Below are 17,029 nucleotides of genomic sequence, written 5' to 3' on the forward strand. Positions count from 1 at the left end.
ATCAGCATATTGGAGGTAAGTAATGTATATGCATTTTTTTTTTTCTAAAAATAAAAAATGGTGTTACTGGTCCTTTATATAAAGGAGGAGGTTATGTTAGAAAATGACAGGGCAGAAAGTCTTATGGGTGGAGTTCTTCACCAATTGTAAAGAGTCCAGCAAATTAATTGTAGGCGTATGCTATAGACCCCCTAATGTAAGTGAGGAGGAGGAGGCGAAGCTCCTCATGCAAATAGAAAATGCTGCTAGTTTGGGTAAAGTAATGATAATGGGAGATTTTAATTACCCAGATATTGACTGGAGCAACAGCACTGCCAGATCAGTAAATGGGAACAAATTTATAAACCATAATGTGATATCATTTAATGTCTGGTACAAAAAACAAATATATACTGGGGCAACAAAAACCATGACTTTTGGAAAAGCTAATTTTAGTGCCTTGAGGGCTGCCCTACAGAGTATTGATTGGGGCATTACGTTTTTAGCTAAAAACACAGAACAGAAATGGTTGTCATTTATGATATTAAATCATTAAATCATATCATTTATGATATGATATTAAATCATTAATGTTCTCAATTTATTCCCTTAAGAAGTAAATGTAGAAGCTCTAAGAATCATCCTATGTGGCTTAATACAGTAGTAAAGAAGTTAATAGGAAAGAAGAGAGGCATTTAAAAACTACAAATCTGTTCGGACAGAAGCTGCATTAAATGAATATAAACACTGTAATAAATGTTGTAAATCAGCAATCCGGAAGGCAAAGAAAGGAAATGAAGAGTTAATTGCGATGGAGGTGAAAACTAACTAAGTTTTTTAAATATATTAATAGTAAAAAGATGCAGGTTGAGAGTGTTGCTCCATTAAATAATGGTACCAGTATGGTTGTAACAGATACAGAAAAGGCAAATGTGTTAAATCAGTTATTTTCTTCAGTGTATACAAGAGGAGTCTGACTTCCCAGGCTCACTTTATAGCTGCACTAATGGTTTAGCTCAATCTAGTCAGTGGCTGACTCAGGATATGATTCAAAAAGCTTTAATAAAAATGAATGTAAACAAGGCTCCAGGGGCTGATGGCATACACCCCCGTGTTCTAAGAGAGCTTAGTTTAAGACCAGCCCCTATTTCTGATTTTCTCAGATTCACTTTCATCTGGTATGGTGCCTATGGATTGGAGAAAAGTTGATGTTATTCCAATATTTAAAAAGGGATTACGATCTCAGTCTGGCAATTATAGGCCAGTAAGGATGCTTTATGCTGGTAAGCAGGGAGCATTGAGGATGATACCTCCATACCGTCATACAATTCCTCCCTGGGATCTCAATATGGTACTTTCTGTATTGCATGAGCAACCGTTTGAGCCATTGGATTCAATTCCATTACCTCTGCTGACTCTTAAGGTAGTTTTCTATTAGCCGTCACTTCGGCTAGACGAGTTTCAGAACTAGCAGCTCTATCCTGTCGTCCACCATTTTTGATTTTTTTCAAGGTCATGGCGGTGTTGAGACCTACCCTGGATTTTCTTCCTCAGGTGGTATCAGAGTTCCATCTTAACCAGGACCTGGTGGTTCCTTCATTTTGTCCTGAACAAAAGACAAATTTGGAACAATTACATACGTAGATACGTGTGGTTCGTTCTCTCAGAACATACACCAGGGCTACCAAGAGTAGAAGGAAGCTAGACAACCTCTTTGTCTTACCAGAAGGACCACGGAAAAGCCTTAAGGCATCTAAGGCCACCAATGCAAGATGTATTAGGTCAACAATCTTCAAGGCCTATGAGGTACGAGGTAAAGCCACACCCTCCCGGGTTCAGCTCATTCTACTTCTTCGCTCAGCACTTCTTGGGTGGCTCACCACCAGGCTTCAGCAGAACAGGTCTGTAGGGCTGCAGTGTGGTCATCCACACACACCTTTTCCAAATTCTACAAGGTGCATACATTCGCCTCAGCCGAAGCGAGCTTCAGCAGGAAAGTGTTGCAGGCGGTTATTCCCTGAACACTAGGGGTAAAAAGTCCCGCCCTCATGGGTAGCTTTGGGACGTCCCCATGGTGCCTGTGTCCCCCAATCTAGGCAAGAGAAAAATAGATTTTTGTACTTACCGTTAAATCCTTTTCTCTTGCCCTACATTGGGGGACACAGGCCTTCCCTCCCTGTATTAGTTCAAGTTAACGTTGATCAGTTAATATCTTATATAATTTTTATTGTTCAAATACCAACAAGTTCAAACAGCAGGTGGTTCATACCATGCTTAGCTTCCATTGGGGAGGTGCTCCTTCTTTTCACATGGGCAATTGGTAGGGCTCGTCATCTCTTCTTCGGTCAGAAAACCGAGGATTGAGGAGGTAGGCGGGGATGAAGCCCAGAGCAGGAGGAGGAGGAGGAGCCACTTTAACCTTTTAGTGTCCTTTCTCCAAGCAACAGGATCTTCATCCCCATGGTGCCTGTGTCCCCCAATGTAGGACAAGAGAAAAGGATTTAACGGTAAGTACAAAAATCTATTTTTTTCTTTTTTTTTTTGGTATTTAGCACTATAAATATTTTTGCACAGGTGGAAATACATGAAAACTCAGATTTAGAAAGCTCAGTTTCTACCGAAAAAAACAATGTATAGTTTTCCTAGTAAACTATAGGTTTCCCCTCAGAAATGCCCCTAAAGTGAGAGAGCATAAAATGTTTAAAAAACGGCTGGCATTTCGCATAACCAAAATGTGAAATTCTGCTGGCACTTAAAGGGTTAAACAACAATTTGTGTCTATATCACTGCAAAACTCCACCAACTCTCATTTCCTCAACTCCGTGATATGGATTAGAATGCAGGTCCCTGACTCATCCTGTATCCTAGTAACAAAATGCACATCCCTCTGTTACAGTGAGTATCCTCCCCCCACCCCACCTTTTTTTTAATGGCAGCACAGAAAAAGGTTTTGTAGTTGAATTTCCTCTTGATACTGAGTAAAAATGAATCTAGAAGAAAACCTGACAGTTTTCTGCTCACTCAGTTTTAGTGAGTTGACCAAACGCAGATAGCACTGACCAATGTTTTTGCCTTTATCAGGAAAACTCTGTATCAGGGTCCGGGGGTGCAAAAAGTGAGTACAGGATGACAGATAGCTTCACTTCCAGCTCAGCATCCTCTTCAGGGAGTGATCAGTTCTGAACCCCCACAGCAGCAGTTCAGATGTCTTCAGATTGGTTACCGATGAAGACTACAGACTTAATGCCTCTTTGTCTACATGCAAACTGCAATATGAGGTACCAGGGATGGCAAACTCCAGCATCCTGCACATTCATCTACATGCAGACAAAACACTGTGTGTTAACACAGGGCTTTTTTTAACTTGCATGTGCATAGCTGGAGATGTGGCAGAGTAGGAGAATCAGGCAGTATAGTTTAGGATTCCTGTAGGTCCTTTTGTGTGTCTTCCTATGTTCTTTTGCTGCTTTCTATACACTTTCCTGTCAATAGCCCTCCCCCCCCATGACAATGTGTTGATTATACTTTAAAATGAATTTACTCTTTCCATTCTATCAGATTTTCCTCTCTTGTGCTTTTGGTGTTAGGGAAACACTTCTGTTCTTGCCAATGATTTTGACTTGTTCTGTATTGTATTGTGTTCATTTAGAGCGCAGTGGAACCAATGCAGATAGATGCAGACCCCCAAGATGACCAGCAGAATATGCCGGATGTCAATTATGTTGTGGAAAACCCAACTCTGGTATGTAGGCAGAAAGGAATAGAGAGAGCTTTTATTTGCTTATAACAAGCTTTAAGGAAACATAAACCTTGCATTCTTTTATTTCTCATATGTTCACCCCAGGCCATTTTGCTGTTAAAGGGGAACTAAAGTCTAAAATAAAATTAAATAAAATTTCAGTTCTTTGTTTTACAGACTGCACTTGGTCTGTGGGTACAAATCTCAACACAGTCACCAGCTGCTCTACAGGGAAACAAACAAAGCTGCTTGAGGTCAGGGAATTAAGTTGGTGGTTGCCCCTTGCCGTTTGAAAGTATAATCTGTTTCCCTGCAGAGCAGTTAGGGACCGTCTGAAGTTTCCTATCCTCATTCAAAGCAAGTAAAACAAAGGGGGTATTTCACTGCGTACGGTCAGGTTTATTATAAAAACGGTAAACATTTTTGATGTGATTTTATTTTTTTGACTTTAATGATCTGCTAGAACTGTCCTGTCAACTGTGATTATGAAGTGCAAACGTCTAAGAGCAACAGCAGTTCAGTCACAAAATGGTAGGCAATACAGAATCACAGAATGGGTTCTGAAGCATATAGTTGTAAAAAGGGCCTTCTTCACTCTTTACTCATTACTGAGTTTCAAATTGCCTCTGGAAGAAGTAGCACAAGAACAACATAGAATTCTCTAGGAAAGAAAATGACCAAAAACAAATTCAATATTAAAAAAAATATTTCAGTTCTTTGTTTTATTCTTTAACAATTTAAAAATTATATATTTATATATGTAAAAAAAAAAAGTGTTTAGATTTAAAAAGCTGTAGTTTTCTTGCTTGGAGGGGGAAATTTGCCCAACTGTTTGTCATCACAGCAGCTATAGCTATTGTCACACTTACCACAAAATTTCACAGCTGTTGTCCCATGTGTTTATTCACTGACAGGCTTACCTATAAAATTCAAGTTTTGACTTGAGTTTTATGCCTGGAATATGCACATTTTCCACCATTTTATCTGTACATGTCTTCCCATATTCATATTCCAGTCTTTTATTTAAGTCACTGCCCCTTTGCTAGAGTAACTTGAATGCTACTAACCAGATGGATAACTGCGAAGCAAAAAGTAAATTCAAAAGCCACATAAATAAAAAAAAGACCAATGACAAATTGTCTCGAAATATGACGGTCTACAATCTGCATCATGCTTAAATATAATTAATGTTAGAGGAGTCAGTTCTCCTGTAGGTCGTTTTTTAAAAAATGCTTACATTTTTATTATGGACGAATTTTATGTTTACTAAGATTTCAATTGTGCCCATTAATTTTATTGTTTTCTTGGTTCATCCCATCAGGATCTTGAGCAGTACGCTTCCAGCTACAGCAGTCTCATGCGTATTGAGAGGTTACAGTTTATTGCTGATCGCTGCCCTCAGCTGAGGGTTGAAGCTTTGAAAATGGCTCTGTCCTTTGTGCAGAGAACATTTAATGTGGATGTGTATGAAGATATCCATCGCAAACTTACAGAAGCCTCTAGGTAATTTATTATAATTAATTAATTTGACTGCCAGTTTGGGGATTTACAGCTTCATTTGCTTAACAGGTGTTTCCAAAAGTTTCACTAGTTCCTGAGTCTTTTGTCTCAAACATCTGTGCTTTTTTTAAAAATTGTAGAGAGGTTCAGAATGCTCCAGATGCAGTTCCTGAAGGTTCAATGGAGCCACCTCCTCTGGACACCACGTGGGTGGAGGCAACACGCAAAAAAGCCCTTCTTAAACTGGAGAAACTGGACACTGATCTTAAAAATTATAAAGGGAATTCGATCAAGGAAAGTATACGGTATGTGGCAAAAGTCAGATCTACTTCAAAGGAATTTGGAAGCTAAGCCAAGACATAGAGGCTTTTTTTATTAAAAGTAGAATTTTAGTGGTTTTGTAGGTTTTTGAAACCAGAACTAAACTGACAAACTCTAAAACCATGATTGTAATTTAATTTATTAATTATAAAAAGTGCAAACAAAAAAAAACCAAACATTGAATTATTCAAAAAAAAAAAAAAATACGAATAGCTCGATACGTAGTTCTCATGTTTTTAAAAGCTTTTTCAGAAATATAGGAAAACCCCATAGGGAAATGCAGGAGCCATGCAAAGCGAGGGTAACACAATACCATGTTTCATATACTTAATGTGATAGATATTTGTTTTGCAGGAGGGGTCATGATGATCTGGGGGATCATTATTTGGACTGTGGTGACCTAAGCAATGCTTTAAAGTGCTACTCAAGGGCTCGTGATTACTGCACAAGCGCCAAGCATGTCATCAATATGTGCTTAAATGTCATCAAGGTATGCATCTGACACCATTATCTCCAATTCCTTAAAGGACATGTAAAGCCTACATACCTTGTATATAAGTTGGGCACATCTGCCCCAACCGAGCCACATCATTTGTACTGGATATACCCCCTCCATTTGTCAGTGCCATAACATTTTCCTAAAACAAATAGAAGCTTTTACCAGGCGGCCATTTTCCCTCTGACACATCATCAGTAACATTGACATCTGCAAATAAGACATGTATGCTGTAAAGTTTATGCAGTATAGAATGCAGGTTTACACAGGTACAACATACTTCGATAAAAAGTTCTGGTTGAGCAATGTTATGGTTACGATAAGCTCAGGTGAGGTGGTTAAGAGAAAAAAATTAGGATCAAACAACTAGCGCAGAGTTTCTATGGGAACCATTAATGCTATCTAATCATTGGCTGTTAGACTGGAGGGTGTGTTTAATAATCTGAGCTGAGAAGAACTGAGAATGCTCTTAAATGGGTTGTTCACCTTTGAGTGAAATTTTAGTTATGATTAGAGAATGATATTCTGAGACAATTTGCAATTTTTTATTTGTTTTTTTTAGTTATTTAGCTTTTCCTGGCCACTCCATATCAGCATTACAACCGGATAGGGAGCTCCTCCCATCCCCACCCATAGACCAGAATGTCCCTCCCTCTCAATCTTTAATACCAACACCGGAGACCACCTACCTTGTGTTTTTTTTTTTCTGTCCTTGCTGACCACAGAGGTTCCTCCTAGTTGGTTAATATTCCCCTGGGCAGGTTGAAAACTTCCTGAGGCGGAACATCTCCCAGGGAAGGACAACATAGAAGTGGACTTTCTAAGTCAAGTCACGAGTGATCTGCATGTCAAGTCACGAGTGGTCCTTGAATCAGGAGGTCTTTCAGACTCTGGTAGAAAAACGAGGTCTTCCAGAGATCGACCTCATGGCATCCCATCTCAATGCAAAACAAAACAAATGTTTGTTTCAAGGAGATTTTACCCGACTGCCCAGGGCTCAGATGCCCTGCTTCAGAACTGGTCCTTCACTCTAGCATATTCCTTCCCACCATTTCCTCTCATCCTAAGTCTCTCCAGAAGGTAGTCCAAGAGAGAATCGATTTGATCCTGATGGCACCAAACTGGCAGACCATTGTACCCATTGCTACTAAAGCTGTCAGCTGCTCCATGGCCCCTTCAGAGAAGGAGGGATCTGCTGAACCATGGACCTATTCTTCAACCGAATCCAGCAGCCTTATCCCTTCGGGCATGGAGATTGAGCGCAAGAGAATGGAAAATTTAGAACTTCCGAGGGGAGTTGTCGATATTCCACATCATCCTCGTATTATAGGATCTGGGAAAGATTCCAGCTGTGGTGCATCCAAAATGGTTTTTCATGGGAGGAATTAACTCTCCCTCACGTTCTAGGTTTCCTTCAATCCGGTCTAGAAAAGGGTTTACAATACAGAACCCTAAGGTCTCATACTGTCGCCATTTCAGCTATGTCAGGTATATCCAGACTTCGGATCCAACTGTACAGAGATTTTTCAAAGCCATTCTCAAAATAAGGCGTCCTGTGGTAAAAATACTACGGGCTTGGAGTCTTCCACTAGTCCTAGGTGCCTTATCCTTGCCACCTTTTGAACCCTTCTAGTCAATTTCTTTTTGGTTCCTTACACTCAAGACCTTATTCGGCATGCAGAGTTGGAGAATTACAGGCTCTCTCCTGTGCTCAGGATCACATCTCATTCCTGCATGACAAAGTCATCTTAAAGCCGGTAAAATCCTTCCTTCCAAAAGTTGTATCAACCTTTCACTTAAGTAATGAGCTCACTCTTAACATTTTTCCGGAGGGTATTCAAGGGCATAAAGATCTAGAGAAAATTGATCCAGTGCGATGTCTAAAGCGTTACCTAGAGGTCTCCGGTCCTTTTAGAAAAACCGACAGGCTATTTGTTGTCCCAGCAGGAAGCAGAAAAGGACAAGCTGCTGCCTCTTCAACTATCAGCAGATGGATTACCCTGAGCATTTCCAAGACCTACCAAGCCCAGGGCAAGCTAGCTCCAGAGGGTCTGACAGCTCATTCGACCAGGGCAATCTCTTCTTCTTGGGCAGCCTTAGCAAACATCCCGGCTTCCCAGATATGTGAAGTCGCCTGGTGGTCTTCGACTCGAACCTTCATCAAACATTACAGTTTAGATTTGTCCTCTTCAAGTAACCATGCCTTTGCAACGGGAGCCCACCTGGCTTTCTCTAGTCAATAATTTTTTTGCAGCATGATTGGTTGTGTTTTTTCCCACCCTAAGGGTGGCTCGGTATATCCGGTTGTAATGCTGATATGGAGTGGCCAGGAAAGTGGAGAATCATACTTACCGTAATTCTCTTTTCCTAGCCACTCTCCATATCAGCATTTCCCACAACAGGCAAGTCCAGATGCTTGTTATTAGACAAGTTAGGTGGTCTCCGGTGTTGGTATTAAAGATTGAGAGGGAGGGACGTTCTGGTCTATGAGCGAAATGGGAGGAGCTCCTATCCGGTTGTAATGCTGATAAGGAGAGTGCCCAGGAAAAGAGAATTATGGTAATTATGATAGGAATTCTCCACTTTTTTTCAGCAGCTCTCCAGTTTGCAGTCTTGGCAATCTGGTTGCTAGGGCCAAAATTACGATAGCAACCATGAACCTATTTGAAAAAGAGACTTGAATATGAATAGTAGAGGGTATGAATAGAACGATAAGTAATAAAAGTAAGCAATAACATTTAATTTGTAGCCTTACAGAGCATTTGTTTTTAGATGGGGCCAGTGACCCCCATTTAAAAGTTGGAAAGAGTCAGAAGAAGAAGGCAAATCTTTCAAAAACTAAAATAAAAAAAAGACCAATTACAAAGTTGCTTAGAATTAGACATTCTATAACAGAGCAAAAGTTAATTTAAAGGTGAACCACTCCTTTAAGTCAAGAGTCAAAGCTAATTCCTGAGGGAGGGGGCAGAGTGGGTTAGAGGAGTAGAAGGTTTTCTAAGTGATTAAGGGGATGCTGCAGCCTTACTGTTAACCTTTTAACAGCCAGAGTGGCAGTTATCTAAAGATTTCAAATAGGCTGTGCACTGATTACATTTTTGTGTAGGGGGGTTTACATGTCATTTATGCACTTAGACTAATCTCCGCATTTGCCATTCCAACTTCACTTTAGGTCAGTGTGTATCTCCAGAACTGGTCTCATGTTCTCAGCTATGTCAGTAAAGCAGAATCAACTCCTGAAATTGCAGAGGTAAGTTCCACCCCAACAAGTCCCATGGTCAGCATCTTCCCTTCCAAGTCCAGCACCTTCCCACCTAGCACCTGCAGCATCCTACTAGGAAAACATGTGCTTGGGCAGGTTTATCTTATCCAAACATTAGTAATAAATCATTTGCTCTGTTTGCTCTGTTTCCATAGCAAAGAGGCGAGCGAGACAGCCAGACTCAAGCTGTACTGACTAAGCTAAAGTGTGCTGCAGGTTAGTGTCCAAATCGTCCTTACTGAGAATACAGCATAAACAGTGTGTTTTTACATTTCTTTGAGGGGCACCAGAATGTAGTCTAATAATCAGGAGTCCTCATTGTTGAGTCTGATTGTGTGCCCTGCCATGCCCAATCAGGGGGTAACTGTGGTAATGTGGTAATGTCTCATGGCATCCAACTAGAAACTGTTTTTTTTAATGGTTATTTGTGATCTGGGAGAACAACACTGCCAATTCCTTTGGCATTGAATGTGTCTATTACAATTGCACTAATGTATCTGGCACACATTTACATGTGCACGTAACAGCAGATTTTATTCGCATTTCTCAGTCTGGTTCTTATTTTTAAAATTTTGCAATAATACAGCAATCTGTTCAGTTTTATCTTAAAGGGTATCTAAAAAAATATTGATGTCAACTCTTAATTGTTTCTGAAATATTGTTTTGGGGTTACATAGTTACATAATTAAATCGGGTTGAAAAAAGACAAAGTCCATCAAGTCCAACCCTTCCAAATGAAAACCCAGCATCCATACACACACCCTCCCTACTTTCACACATTATATATACCCATACCTATACTAACTATAGAGTTTAGTATCACAATAGCCTTTGATATTCTGTCTGTCCAAAAAATCATCCAAGCCATTCTTAAAGGCATTAACTGAATCAGCCATCACAACATCACCTCGCAGTGCATTCCACAACCTCACTCTCCTGACTGTGAAGAATCCCCATAGTTGCTTCAAATGAAAGTTCTTTTCTTTTAGTCTGAAGGGATGGCCTCTGGTACGGTGATCCTCTTGATGGGTATAATGGTCCCCTGCTATTTGTCTATAATGTCCTCTAATGTACTTGTAAAGTGTAATCATGTCCCCTCGCAAGCGAGAACACAACCCCAACCTTGACAGTCTACCCTCATAATTTGTCTTCCATCCCTCTAACCAGTTTAGATGCACGTCTCTGCACTCTCTCCAGCTCATTTATATCATTCTTAAGGACTGACTTTTCATGCCTTGAGGTAATGCCCTTTTTTATGTAAGACAGCACTTTATTTGCTTTAGTAGCCACAGAATGACACTGTCCAGAATTAGACAACTTGTTATGTACAAAAACCCCTAGATCCTTTTCATTTAAGGAAACTCTCAACACACTGCCATTTAGTGTATAACGTGAATTTATATTATTTTTGCCAAAGTGCATAACCTTGCATTTATCAACATTGAACCTCATTTTCCAGTTTGCTGCCCAGTTTTCCAATTTAGACAAATCACTCTGCAAAGTGGCAGCATCCTATATGGAACGTATAGTTCTGCACAATTTAGTATCATCTGCAAACATAGATATAGTACTTTCAATGCCCACCTCCAGGTCATTAATAAACAAGTTGAAAAGCAAGGGACCTAGTGCAGAGCCCTGCGGTACTCCAATAACAACACTGGTCCAATTAGAAAATGTTCCATTTACCACCACTCTTTGTAACATAGTAACATAGTAAGTAAGGTTGAAAAAAGACACACATCCATCAAGTTCAACCTTTTTTTTTTTTTTCTCTATATCTGTCTAGCTGGTAGTTGATCCAGAGGTAGGTAAAAAACCCATCTGAAGCCTCACCAATTTGCCTCAGAGGGGGGAAAAATTCCTTCCTGACTCCAAAATGGCAATCGGACTAGTCCATGGATCAACTTGTACCATGAGCTATCTCCCATAACCCTGTATTCCCTCACTTGCTAAAAAGCCATCCAACCCCTTCTTAAAGCTGTCTAATGTATCAGCCTGTACAACTGATTCAGGTAGAGAATGCCACATCTTCACATCTCTCACTGTAAAAAACCCCTTTCCGAATATTTAGGCGGAACCTCTTTTCTTCTAATCGGAATGGGTGACCTCGTGTCAGCTGGAAAGACCTACTGGTAAATAAAGCATTAGATAGATTATATGATCCCCTTATATATTTATACATAGTTATCACATCACCCCTTAAGCACCAGTCTTTCCTCATAGCTAAGATTTTCAATACCTTTTACCAGCTTAGTTGCCCTTCTCTGTACCCTCTCTAATACAATAATGTCCTGTTTGAGTGATGGAGACCAAAACTGTACGGCATATTCTAGATGGGGCCTTACAAGTGCTCTATACAATGGAAGAATGACCCCCTCCTCCCTTGACTCTATGCCCCTTTTAATACAGCTCAAGACCTTATTTGCCCTTGATGCTGCTGACTGGCATTGCTTGCTACAGCCAAGTTTATCATCTACAAGGACTCCAAGGTCCTTTTCCATAATGGATTTGCCTAGTGCAGTCCCATTAAGGGTATAAGTGGCTTGGATATTTTTACATCCCAAGTGCATGACTTTACATTTATCAACATTGAATCTCATTTGCCACTTAGCTGCCCAGATTGCCAGTTTGTCAAGATCATGTTGCAAGGATGCCACATCCTGGATGGAATTAATTGGGCTGGATAATTTTGTGTCATCTGCAAACACCGATACATTACTTACAACACCCTCCCCTAAGTCATTAATGAACAAGTTAAATAAAAGTGGACCCAATACTGAGCCCTGGGGGACCCCACTAAGAACCTTACTCCAAGTAGAGAATGTCCCATTAACAACCACCCTCTGTACCCGATCCTGTAGCCAGTTTCCTATCCACGTGCAAATGACTTCATTAAGCCCAACAGACCTTAGTTTAGAAAGCAGTCGTTTGTGCGGCACAGTATCAAAAGCTTTGGCAAAATCCAAATAGATCACATCTACTGCCCCCCCACTATCCAGAATCTTACTTACCACATCATAAAATGCAATCAAATTCTTCTGACATGACCTATCCTTCATAAAGCCATGCTGATTGTTGCTCATAATGCCATTCATTAGGACAAAATTTTGAATGTGATCCCTTAACAAGCCTTCAAATAATTTGCCCACCACAGATGTCAAGCTTACTGGCCTATAATTGCCAGGCTGAGATCGTAATCCCTTTTAAATATTGGAATAACATCAGCTTTTCTCCAATCCATAGGCACCATACCAGATGACAGTGAATCTGAGAAAATCAGAAATAAGGGCTGGTCTAAAACTGAACTAAGCTCTCTTAGAACCCGGGGGTGTATGCCATCAGGCCCTGGAGCCTTGTTTACATTAATTTGTATTAAAGCTTTTTGAATCATATCCTGAGTCAGCCACAGACTAGATTGAGCTGAACCATTCGTGCAGTTATTAAGTGAGCCTGTGAACCCAGACTCCTCTTTTGTATACACTGAAGAAAAGAACTGATTTAACACATTTGCCTTATCTGTATCTGTTACAACCATACTGGTACCATTATTTAATGGAGCAACACTCTCAACCTGCATCTTTTTACTATTAATATATTTAAAAAACTTTTTAGGGTTAGTTTTCACCTCCACCGCAATTAACTCTTCATTTATTTTCTTAGCCTTCCGGATTGCTGATTTACAACATTTATTACAGTGTTTATATTCATTAAATGCAGCTTCTGTCCCTACAGATTTGTAGTTTTTAAATGCCTTTCTCTTCTTTCCCATTAACTTCTTTACTTCTGTATTAAGCCACACAGGATGATTCTTAGAGCTTCTACGTTTAGTCCTTAAGGGAATAAATTGAGAACAGTAATGATTTAATATCACTTTAAAGGACAACCATTTCTGTTCTGTGTTTTTAGCTGAAAACCTAATGCCCCAATTAATGCTCTGTAGGGCAGCCCTCAAGGCACTAAAATTAGCTTTTGCAAAATTCATGGTTTTTGTTGCCCCAGTATATTTTTGTTTTTTGCACCAGACATTAAATGATATAACATTATGGTCACTATTACCCAGGGGTTCAATGACTTGCACATTTGCTATAAGTTCTGGGTCATTTGAGATCACTAAATCAAGAATAGCATTTTTTCTGGTAGGCTCCTCAACAACCTGTGCTAAAAAACTGTTGTGCAATAAGTTTATAAACTTGTTCCCATTAACTGATCTAGCAGTACCGTTGTTCCAGTCAATATCTGGGTAATTAAAATCCCCCATTATCATTACTTTACCTAAACTAGCAGCCTTTTCTATTTGCATTAGGAGCTTTGTCTCTTCCTCCTCACTTACATTAGGGGGTCTATAGCATACGCCTACAATTAATTTGCTGGATTCTTTACAATTGGTGAAGAACTCCACCCATACGACTTCTGCCCCCTCATTTTCTAACATAACCTCCTCCTTTATATGAGCTTTTAAATCCTGCCTAACATACAGACATACCCCTCCTCCTTTTCTATTGCCTCTGTCCCTCCGAAACAAAGTATAGCCACTGATATTTACTGCCCAGTCATGCGACTCATTCAGCCATGTTTCGGCCACACCAATCACATCATATTTTCCTTCCATCACCAGCAGCTCCAGCTCTCCCATTTTACCAGTCAGACTTCTTGCATTTGTAAACATACATTTAATACTGGCACCATATTGAACATATGACATGTGGTCCTCCCTATCCTTAACAGTATCCCCAGCCAAATCTCCTCCCCCATTTTCCCTTTCTTTGCCCACTATCTCATCTAACCTGTCTACCACTGAATCTTTTACTGAACCCTCCCCCCCCACACCTAGTTTAAAAAGATTTGTTTATTGCAGTATAAACCACAAAGAAATGTCACAGAAACCGTCTGAATCTTCTTATGCAAACCTGAATCTCCAGAGCAAAAGAACAGGTAAGGTGGAGCTTGGATAGTAACCATTGGCAAACCAGTGACATGGGCAACCATCTTTTCTGTCTTTCTATTGACTGAAATGACATTCATACCACAGCAGGTAACTATAATATGATAGTAGAACATTAATTAGATTTGTCAGAGTGTAGCTGTTATTAATCAATGAATCCATATTCCTTTTTATACAATTGTGGGCAACAATGTATATGTGTAATTATCAGTCTCATGGAGAACTCCATGGTGTGGATATGACAAATGTATGTTGCCAAAAGACTGGTCTGCTTTTGAGGGTACCATAGAAAAAAGCAATAACAGAGAATTAGTGTTATTTGAGTGATTGTAAGTGATTAATTTCTAATTAGTGGTACTGGCTGTTTTAAACCACACTCATTGTAGACACAGGCCAGGCAGCTATGTAATTTCCTGCAATAAAACATCACAATAGAATCATTCTGAAAAGCATAATAACTTTTAGGGTAATGCCATCATAGGTTGCCACCTTTCTAACAACTCAATTTGTAAAAGTTCTGCCTTGCTAGATATGCCCCAGTCAATTGTAAGTGAAGTGGAAGTGTCCGCAGCAGCAGTTCAGAAAATTGGCAGATCGCATAACTCAATCAAAAAGATAGCATGCACTAAATGGCCTGCACTGACCTCACCTATGGTATGGGATGAATTGGAACCCTAACTGTGAGTCAGGCCTAATCACCCAATAATAGTGCCCGACTTGTTCTCTTGTAGCGAAATGGAAAGCAAATCCCACCAACAATATTCCCATATCTAGTAAAGTCTTCCCAGTGGAGTAGTGTTAAAATGCAGTATGTTTTATTAGCTTCTATACATACAGTAGTTTCCACATTTTTGCTGTCCTGGATTGATCATGCCCAAGGGAAGGGGGCACTCTATTCTCACTCCTGTTCATTGCCACGTGATTGGGAACAGAGCAGCGGCTGTAAAAGCTGGTGATCCAGCTCTGAGGAATGTATAATATGCAGTACGTCAGTGCCTGTAGAACACACAAGGGGTTAAAGTTTGTAATAATTACAAGTATGTAGGTACTACGTGCTGGCAGAAAAATGCTCTAAGTGTCAAGCACGTAGCACCTACATGCTTTGCATTAAAGGGCTTCCTTGATACACTAGGGGGGCTTCCATGTAGGTCCTGCACCCCCAGATTGTCGCAGGACCCAACTTCTTACCTGATCGTCGCAGGACAAGGCAGCTCCACACCACCCAAAGCAGGACCCAACTCCAGCCCCCCAGCACCCGCCCACTCACTTCCTGCAGAGACTCTATGATCCTGAGACCCTCCAATGCTGCAAGGACCTCCTGCACACAGAAATGGTATGTACCTTTTTTATTTATTTTTTTACATATTTACACACAAATACATGCACAAGGCTGGATTTACCTAGGGGGTGTCCCTAGGCCGGCTGCAGTTCATCTGAGCCATCCCCTACCTTTTATTTGTGCAAATTTTCATCGGGACCAGAGAAATGGGGATTTGCACATGCAAAATTTTTAAAACTATTGTATCTTCTGCGCATCCTCAGTGTTTCTGTACCAATGTGGGTGCAGTTTGGCAGCATGCTCCCCCTAAAATCCTGCCTCCCTAGGCCCGGGCCTTGGTGGCCTCTCCACAAATCCGGGCCTGTACATGCATTTACACACAAACACTACACATTTTATTAAAGCTAGCTTTTTTCTTTGCTTTTCTGTATTCTTTATGGACTTTTTCCTTTTGCATACTCTTGCACATATTTATACACTCACATTTACACACTTTTTAGAGCTATACACTTTTTTCTCCTAAATACTGTTGATTTCACAGCGTGGCTATTGAAGCAAGTATTCTGGATGCAAAACCATGCTGTCGGATCAATAATTTAGTTTTTTTCATTGATTTGCATAATTGTATTTGATTTTTGTGATTGTATTGCTATTTTATGCCTGCATTGTTGTTCCTTGTGTTGTTTTAGCGTAGCTTTGCAGTTTGGATAGAAAGACACAATTACCCATTTTGGATTCGTCAGAATGAGAACTTTTCAAAAATATATGGTGTTTAGGGAGTCTTTGTACTGTTGCGTGGTCTTGTGGCACATTAAACGAGTCATTTTGTTCACAGAAGGCAAATTGGCAGCTGAAAAAATATTAAATTAAAAATTAAGAATATATTAAAATATATGGTTTTCAGGGGTCACCATCATTTTTTGTAGCTTTTACCTCGCATAAAACTGGCAGGTAAAATGTAAGACATGCACAAGATAGACTTTTGGGTCTTTACATGTTATATACTGCAATAAACCTATGCACATTGGGTATAAAACTGTTCAGTGGACCCCAGGTATTCATATTTAGGGTGCTTTATCTTGGCTAATGATATGTGGAAGATAAGATACTGCAAAATGGAAACTATGAGACGATTTTCAGAAATACCAAAATTCACCAAATTTAGGAAGTTTGCGGTTTGGTACTTTAGCGTAAAAAGATGTGTACCTATTTTGGGTTCAGGAGAATATGTACTTTTCAAAAATATATGGTTTTCTGGGGTGAGTGTACTTGTAGTTTTACCCCTTATAAAATGCTGTAAATGTGTTGATTTTGCAGTACCTGAAATGAGCGATTATATGCCACATATTTAGGTAAACCTATACATATTTGGCATCAAACTGTTGAGCTGATCCCAGGCGTTCATTTTTAGGGTGTTTTATCTTGGTACCGAATAGTATTTAGGAGAAAAAGATGCTGGAAAATGAATGCTTTGAGGTGATTTTCGGAAATGTCACCAAAATCGCCAAATCTCA

The 17,029-nt window shown here is 39.9% G+C and overlaps 1 protein-coding gene across 1 annotated transcript; it reads left to right on the forward strand.

Moving 5' to 3' along the window:
• Nucleotides 1–3,628: 3,628 nt before the first annotated feature.
• gps1.S (G protein pathway suppressor 1 S homeolog) lies at nucleotides 3,629–12,686 on the forward strand (the record flags this gene model as incomplete). Its single annotated transcript, NM_001096071.1, is given in 7 exon segments — nucleotides 3,629–3,721; nucleotides 5,040–5,221; nucleotides 5,359–5,523; nucleotides 5,894–6,029; nucleotides 9,205–9,282; nucleotides 9,450–9,512; nucleotides 12,365–12,686. Coding segments are annotated over 6 exon segments (717 nt in total), but the record flags the coding sequence as incomplete, so codon positions are not given.
• Nucleotides 12,687–17,029: the final 4,343 nt, after the last annotated feature.

The sequence above is a fragment of the Xenopus laevis genome, chromosome 9_10S (assembly GCF_017654675.1).
Source record: "Xenopus laevis strain J_2021 chromosome 9_10S, Xenopus_laevis_v10.1, whole genome shotgun sequence".
NCBI lineage: Eukaryota > Metazoa > Chordata > Amphibia > Anura > Pipidae > Xenopus > Xenopus laevis.